The 17,639-nt window shown below is 38.3% G+C and overlaps 2 protein-coding genes across 2 annotated transcripts; one reads left to right on the forward strand and one right to left on the reverse strand.

Moving 5' to 3' along the window:
* Window positions 1-375: 375 nt before the first annotated feature.
* Window positions 376-6,065, reverse strand: LOC136257814 (coiled-coil domain-containing protein 81-like). Its single transcript, XM_066051119.1, has 11 exons — window positions 5,510-6,065; window positions 5,392-5,453; window positions 4,830-5,314; window positions 4,132-4,286; window positions 3,682-3,747; window positions 3,120-3,394; window positions 3,002-3,034; window positions 2,599-2,771; window positions 1,999-2,077; window positions 1,322-1,551; window positions 376-777 (listed from the first exon to the last, which is right to left on the reverse strand). Exons 1-11 carry the CDS (start codon window positions 5,589-5,591, stop codon window positions 513-515), a joined length of 1,905 nt encoding a protein of 634 aa, XP_065907191.1. The 5' UTR covers window positions 5,592-6,065; the 3' UTR covers window positions 376-512.
* LOC136257815 (exodeoxyribonuclease-like) lies at window positions 5,721-14,489 on the forward strand. The gene is made up of 11 exons (XM_066051120.1): window positions 5,721-5,807; window positions 6,017-6,100; window positions 6,184-6,263; window positions 7,132-7,189; window positions 8,461-8,547; window positions 8,628-8,701; window positions 10,590-10,633; window positions 11,072-11,143; window positions 11,192-11,335; window positions 13,679-13,859; window positions 14,295-14,489. Exons 1-11 carry the CDS (start codon window positions 5,787-5,789, stop codon window positions 14,440-14,442), a joined length of 993 nt encoding a protein of 330 aa, XP_065907192.1. The 5' UTR covers window positions 5,721-5,786; the 3' UTR covers window positions 14,443-14,489.
* The last annotated feature ends 3,150 nt before the right edge of the window (window positions 14,490-17,639 follow it).

Raw genomic sequence — 17,639 nt, forward strand, 5'->3', positions numbered from 1 at the left:
TGTACATGTAAATCTATAATACTGTTATCTCCTTTTGTCTATAGACTTATGATGTCAAAGCTATAGCCATGTCCATTATCAAGCTGTCAGACAATGATCTTCTTGATAAGAAGTTGAGTGGCAAAGTGTACAGGCTTATTTAGCTGCACAATGTTCAACTTGTATATTACTGTATTGCAATGTTATGAACATTACTGTTGACTTGTATTTAATTGCTGCAACAAAGATTGTTCGTCTAGGCATTGTGATAACTCATCATGTAGTACAAGTATCTAGTTATATGTCGACACTGATAGACCATAATTTTGCAGAAATAAGCTCTAAATCACAAGAATGCATTAGGTAAACAGATGCTAAATTTCTCTGGGTTCAACAAATGTAGTACACACTTCAGTTTAGATTTAAAAACATGAAGAAATATTTTTTCTCTCAGAAAATATATACAATGCTTTTCAAAATTCAATGCAACTGGAAAAATAATAATATCACAGTGTGTCTCTTCAAAATGCTAGCTAATTCATCAGCTTGCAACCAGCTGCATATCTTGTGCCAGTTACTAAGTTAGTGGTTCCTGTGTTCTCTGGTTTCCTCTTACACTGAGCACATCGAGGGTAAGCCTCCAGTTGTTCTAGGACAGTGATGCCTTGTTTGTCCTCCCACTGGGCTTGTTCCTTCTCCTGAGCATGACGATGTTTGATGCTGATGTTCCAAGAGTTCTTCAGAATCTCATTTACTCTATCGTGTTCCTGTCTCCTCTGTCTCAGATCAGCTATTAAGCTATAAAATAATTGTAATGATAATCATTTAGAGTAAAGGCATAAAAATATCCTGTAATCCTATTACAACACTTTATTAGAGCTTGGACACTCTAATTGGACACCACCTTTAGGTCGCAGTCTGGCCACTATAATTAGTTCAAATATACCAAAGAAATCATATACCACACCACCACAGCCTCATGAGGCATGCCAATGGGTATACCTCGTACCATACCACAGCCACATGCCTCGTACCACTAAAAAGTTGATAACATACCCATTTGGTTATTATCTGATTTGGAAACACTCCGTCCAAAAGAGATGTCCTACTGTTACGTATATGTAATAGTTATAACCCACCCCTAAGGTTTGTATCTGATTTGTATACAATCCACCCAAGAGCCATAGGCCCTTTAAAGCTTAGACTAGTACTTGTCACTTAAAAGTACAAGCGATTGCTCTATTAGAGTATTTGACATGCAATCTATTGTATGCTCTTAATTACACCTGTAATACTAATGGACAATCAATGGAATTACTCTAGAATAAAAGAAGTCGCTTACTCTTTTCTTGCTCTAGCTAGCATGTTAATCCCCTCTTGAATGGCTTGTTGGTTTTGTCTCTTCTCAGCTTCCTCCTTTTCAGCGACCATCTTCATTTGGTCTACTGAGGTTAGCTTAGCCTTCCTCTTCTGTTCCTGATCCCATGCCCCATCTGTTTTGTCATGAACACCAAAGATTGGCTGGAGTGAGTCTGGCTCTGCAACAGGTAGTTGTTCCGGCTTGTTCTCAACCTGAAAGTATGTGTAACTGTGAAATTTGCATGTGTACATGTGTGTATGGCCATGCATGTGTTAGAGATGGGATCGTGTTAGAGATGGGATCGTTGTTGTATCACAATACACAAGAGAGTGATCCAGGTATTATATCGATACATCGTGTATCGCAATACTTGAATACTATAACACATATATAGCTGTGTTTGGCATAAAGTTTACAAAATATAGAAATGCAGATGTCAGTTTACAACCTGAAGTTGATATTGCCACAGAGTTAGATTGAAAATATCCCGTCGGTTTTTTTTAAAAAAAAGAAAATTTGACATAATAATGCAATGCTTTGTAATATCGCAATATATTGTTGTATCACAACATTTATGGAGCAGTATATGTAATGATGTTTCCAAGTCCTGTATCATTCCATCTCTAATATGCATGTATGAATATGTTTTTTGTTTATACCTGTTCAGCAAGTGCCTGTCTGTAGTGCTGCATATTAGCAATCCTCTGTTGTTGGAATGCTTCATCGTCAGCTGCAAGCCTAAACAGCAATACCATAGCATGACAGGGACAATTTACAAACATTTAACTAAAAAACACTACAATATACACATTTACTGCAATTAAAATACAAAAAAATGTTTCTTGACTATTGGCTGCTTGTTATCCTTTACAGTAATACAGAGAGATACTCTAATAGAGCAGTCACTTACTCTAATACAGCAGTCAGGAAATACTGATATACTCTATAAAACAGTTACAGTAGCTCTTGAGCATAATCCTTTATTTTAACATGACTTGATTTTTGAACACTGTACAAAAGCATAATAGGCTCAAACCTATTTCCCATTACTATCGTATTGACTAAACTGGAATACACAACACAGCCACAGAATAGTCTCCATAGAACACGCAAACTAACAATTTTATGGCATTTGATCTTGTATCACAACCAAGAAAAACAGAGTAGCCATATTAAAAAAGCTATTTCTGTTGATGACAATTTTTTACGTCACTTAGAAAGTAGCTCAGTAGTTTTTTCAAAATTAATATGTCACTTACTCTTCAGCCACCAGTTGGTTTTCTAGCTTCTCCCGTTTATCTTGCAAATCCTGTTCATACTTCTCTTTCCCCTTCTTGTAAGCTACCTGCTCATCCAGTTGGGACCGGTACTCAGCTCTTCGCTGGAACTTGGGCTCTGGTGTCCTTATGTTACGTTCAAACACAAAAGCTTGCTGTATAAAGAGAACACATAAAGTACATACTTAAAGGTACAGTATTAATTGTGTGGTATTTACACTTCCTACAAGTTGTAAAATTTAAAGAGATTGTTGTATTAGAGTTTTAATATAGTGAAATACTTTAATAGAACAGTCACTACATGTGCATACAGTATGGTGGAATTTCAAGGTATCATATCTTTCCTAATATACTGACATGTGCTATTACATTAATCTTAAATTACCTCCTTGTTTTTCTCTCTGTTACGCTTGTCCTTCTGTATAAAAAGAAATATATACACAGTTGTAACCACACATGCACACACACGCACGCACGCATACACACACACAAATGCAACTAACCAATGCCTGCTGTGCGATTGTCAGATTATAAGCAGCAACCTCTTCATTGTATTTCTTCATCTCACTTCTTTTCTTAAGCTCCAACACAATGCTAAGAGCTTTGCTCTGCTTCATGTACTCTTCCAACATCTTAGCCTCAAGGTGCTCCTGCTCTTGCCGATACTTCTTCATGGAAATGGGCATGTTACGTATCTCCCTCTGATGGCAGACATAGCAGAGATTCTGCCCTCCATTGACAGCATGAGAACATGTGCTTGTGTGGGCTGCAGGAGCACCTAAAAGGCACATATGGCATGTATATCTCCACAGAGTAAACATATACTGTAAGATATTTAAGTTTCAATCTTTTTCACTGATTTACAAATTATAGCTAGATATGGTCCACACGCACACACACACGCACACACACACACACACACACACACATGCACGCACGCACACACACACACACACAGAGTGTGCAACACACAGAGAGTAAATCAAAACATAAAAGTTCAAACCCATAAAACCAGCTACGCCTCAAACCTCTAGAAATAAACTATAGATTCAACTTCACACTAACTTGCAATGGTTCGTGCTGGCGGCAGTTGACTGCTATCAGTTTCGACCGGCTCAGTCGCAGTTGAGACTATATACAAAAGAAAATACACTGTATCACCAATCTGAATGTTTGAATATTTTAGTGTATTTTCACCATATTTACTGCAATCAAGAAATTAGAGTGGGATTATAGAGTATTCTACAGTAGAATCTGTATTATGGATACTTTGGGATTAACCAAATGTCTAACTTAGTAGGTTAGTTTGTACACACTTAGACCTTCATTGACAAGTAGATTACATACAGGTAAATGAGTGCTCTAATTTTCAAGTGTCCACATCTACAGGTACCCACTGTAGTATTCAAATACAAATATTTTAGCTACACCTGAAGCTCAGCTATTGGAGTGTTGAAGTGTACTGTATTCTAATATAGCATACACCAACATTTTTGAACAATTATTCATATATACCAGCAAGTTCCCCTTCTACAGGAGATGGAGGAGATATGGTTTGGTCTCCTTCCTGTAGTGCAGGTAGAGTGGTGGATGCCACGCTGTCCCCTTCAGGTGGAGATGATGGCTGTTGAGTAGGTCGAGTACTTCGTAACGGTGTCACGGACACCAACCTGTGTGAAGTAGAATAATCAGATGTGTAGTGTGTGTGTGTGTGTGTGTACATGTAGCGAATGTCCATGTACTGACTGTCTAGTGAGGTGTGGTAAATTGTGAGCGATCACTTAAAAAGTCATGATGAACAATCAAATAGGGTGCAAACAAAGGTTCAATTTTACATTTTGAAGTTTCTTTTACACAGTCTTTGTAACTGTTAGCAGTACCCAACCCTCCATACCTTGGAAACCTAAGAATAGACAATCATGAAGCTCAACAACTAAGACTGGTAATTCCATGTCAAATTAAAAGGATTGGCTCATGACAAGCCAGCTTGTTTCTTGCTCTCGGAGGCTTAAGATGAAACTAGAATAAACTCGGTTAACACAGGAATTTGAAATTACACACCCTCCAATTTTACAAGCAGAGAAAATCACTACAGGATTCCCCATTAAAATGTATCAAAGAAATTTTGGTAGCCGTACAATGAAAATGGTTGGGGAATGGCCAATGACAAACAATTACATCAATAACTGAGAACTTATAACTTTACTAGTTACCTTGGTAGAGTTATTGTAGTGGCTGTTGGTGGACGAGACTCAGAAGACATGACGGAGAGTCGAGAATGAAGAGCAGCCGTTGGCATCCTCTTAACCTCACCGCTGCCATCAACATTGGATACAAATTCCCGGTAAAACTTCATCTTGGCTTTAGAATCACGGATGAGCAGCTTGCCAATTCCTGGAAACACAAACTCAACGTGTCGCTGTTGTGATATATACTTGTTCAGAGCCAGTAGCACTTCTTTGATGCATAGTTCAATAGTGTCCCGGTCAAATGGACTCTCATTAGCAAGAGCAGTGTAATTAATAGGTAATACTGGAACTTTAGAGGAGACAAAATGTTTAGTGTGTTGTAGGGCGTGTGTCATGGCCAGCTTTTCTGACAGCAGGAACACAGGACGCTGGACCGTAATCTGCCTGTTCCCCAGATCTAGCGTCGTCTGCGCTAGAGTGAATGTTCCCACTCCAATCACATTGACGCCCTATAAAGTACATGTTAGTTAAACCAAGGTTTCTTCACAGCAAAGCCTAACTAAGACGCTTGGCTTCACTAACGTACCTTCCCAGATGAAAGCTGCTGTTGGATGTACTCAGAAATAATATCGAAAACTCTGAGGACATCTGCAAAATAACAACACACAATTATTACTGGTATCATAATACAAAGCACTTTTCACCTTCATGACTAAGACGATGTATCTGTGAAAATCTGTTCCGTTTGGCTTCACTCACGAGATTAGTGACGGTTTCGGCCATCATTTAATACCGCCTACTGTTACTGAGATCAAAGCGCCGTATAAACTTAACCAGTCACTGGAACTGGCTAGGCGTGGCCGAAATGCGGGAGTGACAGTCACCTGCGTCAAGTGAGTAATCGCGTTGTTACTAATTACCATGGTAACAATTAACCCGCATTAATCACGTGATGTTTGGCGCGTATATATATTTGACCTGATGTCTGGGAGGAAGAGAAAGGTTAGTTTGAATTAATTAAAAGACTTGCAAGGTTTTTTGTTATTGTTTTCGCTTCACTTACTTTCTCAAGTATTGTTTGATTCTAATTAAAGCGCATTTGTTTATCTCAACCTTGTCATTGCGGCAGTATCGCGATGTCCATTGTGCTGCAACATTTGAAGTTTTGTAGATCGATGCAAAGTGTCTACCAACTGTGTCGCTTTCTGCAGGGTAGTGCGACTGAATCAAGTCCTGCTGGGAAACGGAAAAGGACACCGAAACAGAAAGGAAATGGTGACTCCAACGAATTAAAAGTAAATCTTTGACTATACAGCTATGCTCTGTATGCGTAGTTATCGACTACATGCAACATTTAAACATTATTTGTGTTGTGCAGATTGATCAAGTGAGCAACACTGATGCTATAGATTGTGGCACCGATGATTTTACACCAGATGCCAAGAATGCTAGTGGAGTGTTAGTTTGTGTGCTTGTACATGTACATGTTTGTGTGCTTGTACATGTACATGTTTGTGTGCTTGTACATGTACATGTTTGTGTGCTTGTACATGTACATGTTTGTGTGCTTGTACATGTACATGTTTGTGTGCTTGTACATGTACATGTTTGTGTGCTTGTACATGTACATGTTTGTGTGCTTGTACATGTACATGTTTGTGTGTACATGTGTTTAGTCACAGGTTAGACACACATATAGTGCTGTGTATGGAAGGGTGGTGAAATTTCATTAACAATTAGTCAATCATCTCAGGTTGCAGCAGCTTGGCTAGCAATTACATCATATAGCATCATTCTCAATCTGTGCTAGTAGCCACCTCAATGATAGAAGTGATTGCATGATCAAATTCACCTATGTTTAATTGTTTAGTCCAGATTTCTTATACTCTTTTGCACAGCTAGGCACTTACGCTGCAACCAGTAAGGCCCTGCGCGAACAATGAGTCTTTTCTCTGTGTGTTTGTGTGTAGTTAACAAAGCTATTGGGAAGAAAAATTGTCTATATTGCAACTTATAAGAAGCTTTTTTCATTGGATAATACTTTAGATTTGAAAATATCTTCCATAATTCACCAAAAAATCAATTTGGAACATGAGTCTTACGGCCACGATGGGCTGGGTTTTTGCATCACACCAGCTGACATTGCAGAAAATGTGTGTCATAAATAAAATAAGCTATATTCCCATGACCCATGCAATAGTTGTGATCTGTAATATTAATGTGTCTAGTTCATAGTGTAACCTATGGTGGCCATGATATAATCAAAGTATGTTGTACACAAACCAGACCGTAGAATGCAACTATAATAGCTGTTTCCCTCCTATAGCAAGTGGAATCTCAAGATTTGTTCATGGAATGTTAATGGCATAAGAGCTTGGATGAAGGTATTATTGTTGATGTCTGTAAATATCAAACAGTACAGTAGTACTGTTTGAGTAGGAATCCCCCTGAAATGACGCGCGCTGCCAAAATTATTGCCTTTTAAAAACCAGCTTAGAAACTTCTTACGTGACGAAAATCACTTTTAACAAATAATATTAGTCCATCTAGCATCAAATGTAGCGTTAAAAACAAGAAAATGCTTACTGGTGGCCGGATATAGGATATTTAAAAAATTGTCAAAACTCGAAATTTTGTCTCACTCACTGCCTCACTCACTCACTGACCACAGTCGCAAGCCTAGAGCCCAAACGAAGCAGCGTATGGTCACCATTTTACTCCACAGCACTAGTGGGATGTGCCTTTTAGGGTTCCTGTCTTTTCTTTTATCTTCAATCAAGCTGCTTGTCTTCTTCTTTATCCAACGAAACCATATCGAGGCGTTAATTTTTCATATCAACACTTTCTTTAAGCAGCATAATAGACGCCACAAAATTATTTAAAGCACTTAGACTACGCTACTGTACAGAGCAGAGTACGGAGGTACCGGTACTCCACGATAGGTCATGACATCACGCCCAATCTTTATTCTACGTATTATCGATCGAGACCACGATTACCACGCCCCTTTTACGCTAGTGACCACACACCTTCAAGTTGGTAGGTCGATTCGAGCTTGGATTCAAGATTCTCTATGAATCGACCAAAACCATGATGACCACACCCCTTTTTGGGGTAAGCACACATCTTTGCAGGCTGACTCGAGATACTCTAATACAGCAGTCATCCTAATAGAACAGTCACATGTTTATAGCTAGCTGTATGCTTTATCAAACAACTAAACAAACTAGTATATTAAAAATTATAAATTTAAAAATGAAGTAGGAATCCAAGCGATGAAAAGTAGTGAAACAAGTGATGAACAATGGTAGCTATTACAGTATAGCTCAGTGGGAAATCCTACTTTGGCATTGAACACAAAATAATTGTTATACCATGCCAAAGTAGGGATTTCCCACTGAGCTATACTGTAATAGCTACCATTGTTCATCACTTGTTTCACTACTTTTCATCGCTTGGATTCCTACTTCATTTTTAAATTTATAATTTTTAATATACTAGTAGGTATTAAACTTTTATGTACGTATGTTAAAAGAGTATATAGCTTTGCTTTGAAATGATCACTCTATTGTGACTTATCATCATAATGTTGTTTTGTGCTTGCAGAGACTGAATGATGGTTGTCCGTTTACTAAAAATATATTCTTCGTTTCAGAAAGGTGGAGTTGAATATTTGAAGAAGGAGTCAGCTGATGTGTATGGATTACAAGAAGTGAAATGTTCTCATGAAGACATGCCTGAGGTGTGTGCTGTGCGTGCGTGTGTGTGTTGTATAAAGATGTATATAGCAATACAACTTAGGAGGCTGCTATTTTTATGTAGTCATTACCAAAAGAGTTGAGTGACTATCACTGTTACTGGTATCCAGCAGAAAAGAAAGGATACAGTGGGACAGGGTGAGTAGTGTGTAGTAAGTATACTTCCTTTGCTTGAAATGAGACAATAGACACCTTTCCTGTGATGGTTCCTTTGCTTTTAGTGACTGAATTATTTTGATAGACTGGTCATGAGAATAATTCTCCACACTAGTTTGATTGGAGACGAGACATCATTGATCATGTAAAGAACCTGGCCACCTTTGGGCTACAGTGTGTAGACCAGGTGGCTGGTGGATTACGTGTGGGTATTTAAATTGGTCATTTTAGAATTATCCCTTTTTTATAGAGGTGGCCGCTTAGACTTTCCACTTTACAAGAAACCAAGCACAAGAGACTAATATAGCAATTGACTTTGCCTCATGCTATATTGGTGTCAATACACTACCGTTAGTGCTTCATTGTTTTATACTATACATTAATTAACCCATTGACGGCCAAATTCTCCAGGACCCCTGGCCGAATTGCCGAACCACATCATACTAACTGTTCAGTACACAGGACTACTGTATCTAAATACTCGCTATAAACTAAGGAAGTCGACTGTGCTGTCTTTGTTTACAAAGCAGTAACCGCAACAAAGTTATCAAACAACAAAGTCTAAACTTCGGTAAAAACCAGCCCGAACAAACAGTGGAATCCCAACTAACTATTTACTAAGGTGTATTACACTCCAAAGAACTATTCTATATAGTTTACTTACAGTGCGATCCATTCCACTGCTGGTTTCTTCATAATCTGTCCCATTTCTGCTGTTGCGCATGTGTATCTGCACTCGTGTCCACCATGCCACGTCTGGGATAAAGCAGCCAACTGTTGTCTCCATCAGTGTATAACACTTTCTTTGTTATCAGCTACTAGGTTTTAATCCGAAGAACGATTTAATTTGCCTATTATAACAGGTTACACTTTACACTATTACGTAACAAACGCGCACTAGTCCGGGAAAGATCTGGTTATCCCAGAAACTGGACCTCTATGGGTGTGTCCGTTTCAGTACTAGCGCATCTTGCTATGAAACGCGTTTTACAAGTTATAGCGAGGCTAAAGTTTATTCTATGAGTGAGTTATGATGCCATGCTGCCATATGGCAGCAGTGGTCGTTAATGGGTTAAATGTATTCCAGTCATTGTCATCATAACATTCATTTCAACTATTTTCATACAGTAAGCATCAACACTGAGTGAGTCAGGAAGTAATTACTCACAGTTGCAAATTTCATTCTATCCTACTAAAGAGAGTGACCTTAGCATTAAAACTTTGAATTTATTATTTAGACTACATCCCATTCATACTATCTTCTAACCCAGTAAAGTATTGTGGCAATTACATACTGTACTTCTAGTAGACTTCAGTCTACCAGATATCGCCTGTCAATGGAGCAGCACTGGTTAAAATAGTATTGTACAGCTGTTACAGCTCCTTATATTATTTAATGTACACAATGTCAAGCTTGTTGCCCTGGATACAGCAGTGTGAACAATTAAGAGCCAATTTGAGCTAAACAAATTATTGGCTATCCAACCTGATTGGGGGTACTAGCAACAATTGTAAACCTGATCTGATAGATACAAAATGTCAAGATACCATCTGAGTTTGTGCAGCATATATTATATGCGTATATAGTACAGGGGTGTGCACAGGAATTTTGAAAAGGGGTTTCCTATACCGCTGACTTACATTAGAGTAGTTTATATTGCCTGACTGCTTTATTGGAGCCTTTTCACCAAAATTGTTCAGAACTTACAGGTGTTGGTATTGTATACTAAACTTATCTAAGATAAAGGTTCAATACGTGCCCTGTTTCATGACAGATTCTGGAAACCTGAACAGTACTAACAGTGCAGTACTATGCACAGTAATGATGTGTGTTTGTTTGTTTATTTGTACTATTGTTTCATTTTTCTAGGTTACTTACTAAAGTAAAGCCACTGAAAGTTACATATGGAATGGGTAGGTGTGTGTAGTGTCTTTGTGTGTGTTGTGGGTGAGTGTGAGTGTGTGTGTTGTGGGTGAGTGTATGTGTGTGAGTGTGTGTGTTGTGGGTGAGTGTGTGTGTGTTGTGGGTGTGTGTGTGTGTGTGTGTGTGTGTGTGTGTGTGTGTGTGTGTGTGTGTGTGTGTGTGTGTGTGCGTATGTGTGTAGTGTGTGTGGTGTGTATGTGTGTGTGTGTGTAGTGTGTGGTGGGTAAGAGAGATTTTAACCTTTGCTGTATTATCTGTTCAACAACTGTGTTTGGATAATTGGCTTTTCATTGTATTTTAACTGACTGCACTCAACATTGTCTGTCTCATCATGTGGGACTTTTATTTACTTAAGTTGTGTTTTTAGTCAAATTTTACTGTTCAAAATAAGTACCCAGTATGATACATGTGTGTTGTACACCCTACAGGGATCAAGGAGCACGATGATGAAGGGAGACTGATTGTTGCTGAATACGATAATCATTATATTGCTACAACTTGTAAGTAGCTTCACCCATCATTACATATAACCATTACACTGTTTGCAGATGTGCCTAATGCAGGGGAGGGACTGAAGAGGTTGCTGTATCGGCAACAATGGAATGCCGACCTTAGAGGTTACCTGAAGAAATTGGACCAATCAAAACCAGTTATCTGCTGTGGTGACATGAATGTGGCCCATCATCCTATAGGTAATCATGAAACATGATTGGGGGTGACACATCTGATCATGGAGGTGTGGCTCTGTGGTGCCTGATCGTGGGTTGTGGCCATGTGATCACATGGCGTAGCTTGTAGTGCACTATGGCTTGAGCTAGTACTCAAAGACAGTAGACCACTTCCAGGCAGAATGTTATATCAACATTGATATCATCACTACCATTTCATCTTTGATGTCACAACTTGAGTGGTGTGTATTAATAGTTATCACCTTTTTGTCATTGTAACCCTTGGGGGGGGGGGGGGAGGGGGCTTGCAGCATTTTTTGGTAATGTGTGAACAAATGCAGAAAGTAATAGACCACAGTGAAGCGTCTCAGTGGACTAACAGAACAAGCTCCATAAGACCGCCCGACTACTGTTGTAGATACAACTAATGGTATTCAACTAACGTTATTCATGCTAGTACATCAGTTTGTCGCAACTCTGGTTAATTTACTGGAGAACGACACCAGCTGCCATCGTGTGATAACTGTTATACAGAGTGTGCCATAACTTTCCACGCAGTTTTCTTTCTCTCAAATAACTTAGAATTATGTACCACATACCATTAAAATTTGGTATACCTTATGCATCGTGTAAGCGTTACTCTTCAATAACACACTTCCACAATGTGATTTTGATGGGACTATTAGTCAATGTTGTAGTCCACCGGTGTGCGTTTTCACTGTCCACGTTGTTATCAGTGAAAAGGATTATTCTACAAGGTGAGAAATGGTTGGGGCCAAAGTGGCTTAGCACTAAATTATTCATTGGCCAAGTTATTTTAAATATCAGCTTGAAACTTCAGAGTTATATAGGCGTGAAATGAAGGCATGTTATTTCTGAACCTTTTTATGCTAAACTAAAGCATTACAACAACCTTTAAGGCATAAATTATGTGTTGTACGCTAGAAAAGTTTGGGCCACTGTATATTATGTGTGTGTTGTAACAAATTTGTATTGAGTGGCTGGACTTAATCGGTTCAGCACCACCCTAATGTATGTGTACATATTTGAAAATAAGTTGCAACCGTTATTTTATTCCCTGATTGTTCTATTAGAGTGTCTCAATCGCATGCTTGACAATCCGTATAGTAAAAAAACTTTGGCAGTAAAAAGGTTTAGCGAAAACCTACTATTGCAATATTGATGAAAAAAACTTTGGTGAATGTGAATTTTTTAGCTACCACGTACTTTACCACTCGAATGCAACATTGCTACATGCGAGTGATTCAACTTGGCAATTAAGGGGTGTGGCAGCCATTTTGATCGCGAGTCTTTATCTCTCACATTGAGGGATGACGACTCACGATGGAAATGGCTGTCACACCCCTTAGTTTAATCGCTGTGTACTTGCTTGTAGCAACGTTGCATTCAAGTGGTAGCTACCGTACAAATGTAAGCATTGATCGTTCGCTGGTTCTAGTAATGTTGAGAGCAATGTTTGGATTTCGTGAACTCTTGTGGGGACAATGAACCTCGTGACAATCGAAAGGAACGCTTGGAAATGCCCACGATGCCTAGCTGTCACGATACTTCAATACCCATCCTTTCAACTTGGCTAATCTGCTCATGTGATTGCTAAAAATAATTGGCAGATAAAACTTCGGTGATTGTAGTGCTATTCACCAAAGTTTTTTACTATACGGTACACATTTGTCTTATTTCCAACCTATATGATGGTTATTATCCTAATTTTCAACTTATTCTATCTTAAGTGATTTTACCATTTCTCTCACCATTACCTTACCAACAGTGATTAGCCCTGAAAATCCTCCTTATTTTGCATAAATAATTGTGCAGCAGTCTATCAGATTCACACCACACTTGAAATCAAGATTTGCCTTGGAACCGTTTAAGTGCACCAAATGATCTTTAAATAGAGGAAGTGGCACGCTGTAATACTTAACAATGGAATTTATCCTAATAAGTAACTTCACAAACGTTACACAGAGCCATTGGAAATGGCTGTAGCCTTCACCCACTGACCTCACAGATGTATAATACAGTACCACCCAAATGCAATGTTACGAGCACTAATTGCACACGATCCCAATTAAGGAATGTGGCAGTTGTTTAATTTGCGAGTAACAAAGCGAGTTTAATCGACTGTAATTAGTGGTACTGTAAGTGTGGTTGTTGAGGATTTCACGTCATAATGTGTTTAGCATGCAAACCCTGTATAACACACTACAAGGTCCCCTAGGTCCCACAACACATTACCATGTGTTTGACAGGTGTTTTATAAAGGAGATTTTGTAGACCACTCAAAATAGTAACCAGGATGTGTTTTAGTTCTGAAATTGTAAATTACCGTTTATTATTGCTTTACAGATCTTGCTAGACCAAAGAGCAATGAGGGTAGTGCAGGGTTCACTAAGGAAGAGAGAGATGATTTCACTGATCTACTAGTAGAAGGTTTTGTTGACTCATTCCGACATCTTTACCCAGACAGGAAGGATGCCTACTCTTACTGGTCATACCGAGCAAACAGTCGGTCGAAGAACGTGGGATGGTTGGTCACTGTTAATTAATATGCACCTATTATGATTATCTGCTTAAAAGTGTTCATTCATTGTTGATGGCTGAATGTGAAGTGTGCAGAACTGGCTGTAAACTGTAAGAAAGCTTTCTTCCTAAGCATTCGGTATAGAATTGTATCCTCCATTCATCGCATGAAATTTACTGTTAAAGTTTGGTTCACGTGGGTATGGACTATGGATACATGGTTTTCTTTTAACCAATACTCGATGCATGGCTGGCACCTTGTTCATTTTGTAAAAGTTATCGCTTTTACTGTCGAACAGGAATTTTTGGTCGACAAAAAAATCACATCTAAACAATTATTAAAGACACTTATCAAAACTGATGAATTAAAATAACTGGTTTATCAACTTTTTCTTTGGTCAGAATTTATACTTATCCATTATGTTATGTATTATATCTTCAGGAGACTGGACTATTTTGTACTATCCAAGAAACTACTACCTCAATTGTGTGACTGTATCATGAAGAGGAGTATCACTGGTAGTGACCACTGTCCGGTTGTGTTGCTATTAGCAACCAGTACTACTGCAACTGAACAGAATGAAATATGATATTACATCATTTTGTGTATATATTTCATTTTACCTTACCAATCTGATATACTGTATATATGGAATGAGCACTTGTGACGAGGTTAACTGGTGTTATAAATCTGCTGGTAAACAAGTAGGATATGTTGGCTAAAGGAACATGAAGCATGTGTATAACACAAGCACATGCACAACTATACCTGGAGTAATTAATTATAAGTTATTACAGTGATGATATGTAACCAGGGGTGGATCCAGACTTTTTAAAAGGGGGGTTCCACTCTGGAATTGCAACTTCAGCCTAGTTGAAGACCCCAAAAATTTTTTTAAAGGTGATCACCTGCTGACAATTGCTGCCCCTCACCATAGATATCCTTACTAACTATATTTCCTTATTTACAACTCCACACATAGCCTGCTACACTGCTCCTCACACAGGCATATGAGTTACTCATGCCCCAACCGTACAGTTTCTTGCGAATATTGTGGTTTAGAGTCCACTCATGAAAAAATCACCAAGCAGCACTTCAATGTATGCTCAAACTATCCTCTAGTGTGTCCAAATCACTGTTCTTCAGATGTGATCCAACGTCATAAAATGTCTGATCATCTTGATGCATGTCCTGAGCAAACAGTAGCTTGTGCTTTAAGCGAAGCAGGTTGTGAGGAAAAGATGCTCCGTAAACAGCTTCAGCAGCAACACTTAGAGACAAATGTAATCACACACCAAACATTGGCATGGAAAACGCAGCAGAAGGAGATTACGGCTATGAAAGATGAGTTAACTGAGTTGAAGTTAAAAGCAGGCCAGGTCGACTACTGGATAAATGGTTTTCAAATGATGGCTGAGGAAGTAAAGAAAAACAATTGGGAAGTTTATCTCGCTAAAATGAGTAAGCTTGTAACCAGCATGTCACCACGAGTGGCACCAACTATTATTCATCTGAAGATCAGTTCAGACTGGTCTCATTCTGAAATCTTTTATAGCCATTCTCGTGGCTATAAAATGCTTTTGTGTGCACGGCTGCATCAAACTCAAAATCTTAGAAAAAAAATTTACGAAGAAGGATAAAGGAATTGAAGTGCATTTTTGTACAGTTGAAGGTCAGTACGATAGCTCTCTTACTTGGCCTTATAAAGGGAAAGCCAATGTAACTCTCTTAAACAAGAGGGAAAATGCCAATCATATAACAAAGACATATGCTTTCACTGCAAATAAATATTCTAGTGCTCCAATTCAAGGTGGTCTATTTAATAGACAATCATATCTACCAGTGTCTCCTCCTTCTCATGCACCTATTCATCCTGATGTACCTCAATCATTGTTCACTAATACATCATCCATTCCATCAGAACAGCAACTTTATTCACAACAGTGGCCACCCCTATCAGGTCACCCTATAGAAAAGCCTTTTTTGGATCCAAGCCCTACACCAATTGTGCAATATTTAAATGTTGAAGATCTTTTAAAGCAACTGGTACCAGGTCAGTTTGAAGTTAATCCCTTTACAGAAGCTGACCCCTTTACAGATCAAGCTAATCCTATACACAACAATCACAAACAAGTGCACAACAATTGTAGACCAGTTACACCTACCATTGTGCTCCCCAAGGGTACAGGTGATGTTACTTATTCAGGGCACCAGTGCTTCGAAGTGACTTTTTAAATGAGAAATTTTGCTTTTGACATTTTCTAAGTGAAGTTCTATGTTTTTGTAATTATCTTGTGTATAACAGTTGCTGATATTATATTATGCATATAAATTTATATTTATGAAATAGCTAGCTAGATGGTTGCATTAATTGAAATATTCAAGTTTACATTATCATCTGCAGAAACGCTATCCCATGCATTAGTGACAGAGAATTACAATCTTGACATGTACTCCTGCAATGTTCGCTAGTATCTGGAAATTCCTCTGCTAAGACTTGCCGGCATGTTTTAACTACCTTATGTGCTATACCCTACTAGGAACCTATACACAAGAAAACTGGTATTTGCCTCTCAAATATCTTGAAAATTACTATAATATAGTTTTGAAAATTGTAACTTTCAAGTTTTGACACAAGTGCATGTTGTGCAATACATTGCTGTGTTAACATCTTAAGTGTATTCCTATGACAACTTGTTTACTGGTGCAGAGGTATAATGTACAAGCAGCCAGTACAGTACAATTATGGCACTGGTTTGCAAGGTTGTAGAAGTTCCATCCTCAATTGTGTGACTATACATCATACACATCACTGGCAGTGATTCCTCTCTGATGCCTCAGTGGCTGGTACTATGCATGAATCTTCACAAATTTTTGAGTATTTTACACAGCCAACAATCATATAGGCTGGTCCAAAGAGTCAATGATCAGTAAGCAGTTTACATGTAGCTAATGCCAATAGAGACCACCATTACATTACTGTATAAATATTGCTATATAGCTATGGTGTTAGATACTTGACATAATTATTTGTACAGTGTATGCAAGAAATGGTCATTCTTGGTATAGTTAAAATTTGTTGTTGATTGCTTAATCACCAACCACACCACTGAAAGAAGCTCTTCAGTACATACTGTGTTTGTACTACCTTAGCTTTAAGGACTGGCCTACTAATGTTTCACGCTTGTGTAATACGTTTGCAAAATATTTCAGTATTCCTACATTGATACATAGTGCATCTTAAATGTAGGTTATGACTGAACCATCAACACATCAAGGTGTACCATATAGTGTATGTGTGCGTGCGTGTGTACATACATGCGTGCGTGCGTGCGTGCGTGTGTGTGAAATTACAACTATGCTTATGAGCTTATATGAATGTATATGACAATAGATACCACTTACATATAAACAACTTGCCAATTATAATGTTGCTATGGTATGTGTGACATGATAGAATTGTAAGATGTTCAACGGCATAGGTGTGGGAATTGGGTAATCATTACGCATACATTCGTATAACAGTCACTAGCTATAGAGTACACAAAACATCTCCATTATATACAAAGAACAATCTGTCATAATGGATTTTAATATTCAGTGATTTTCTTCAGTGATTTTCTTCTATGTAGGTGCATATTTTAATGTCATACAACACTGTCACCAATTTACAGGTAGTTTACTAACCACATCCTTTGTCCAACATCTTTACACAGACAAACATATTCTCATTGTTCATACAGAATAGTCAGTCACAGAAATTGACCACTAGTTAATTGTGGTAAA

Source organism: Dysidea avara, chromosome 6 (genome assembly GCF_963678975.1).
Source record: "Dysidea avara chromosome 6, odDysAvar1.4, whole genome shotgun sequence".
Taxonomy (NCBI): domain Eukaryota; kingdom Metazoa; phylum Porifera; class Demospongiae; order Dictyoceratida; family Dysideidae; genus Dysidea; species Dysidea avara.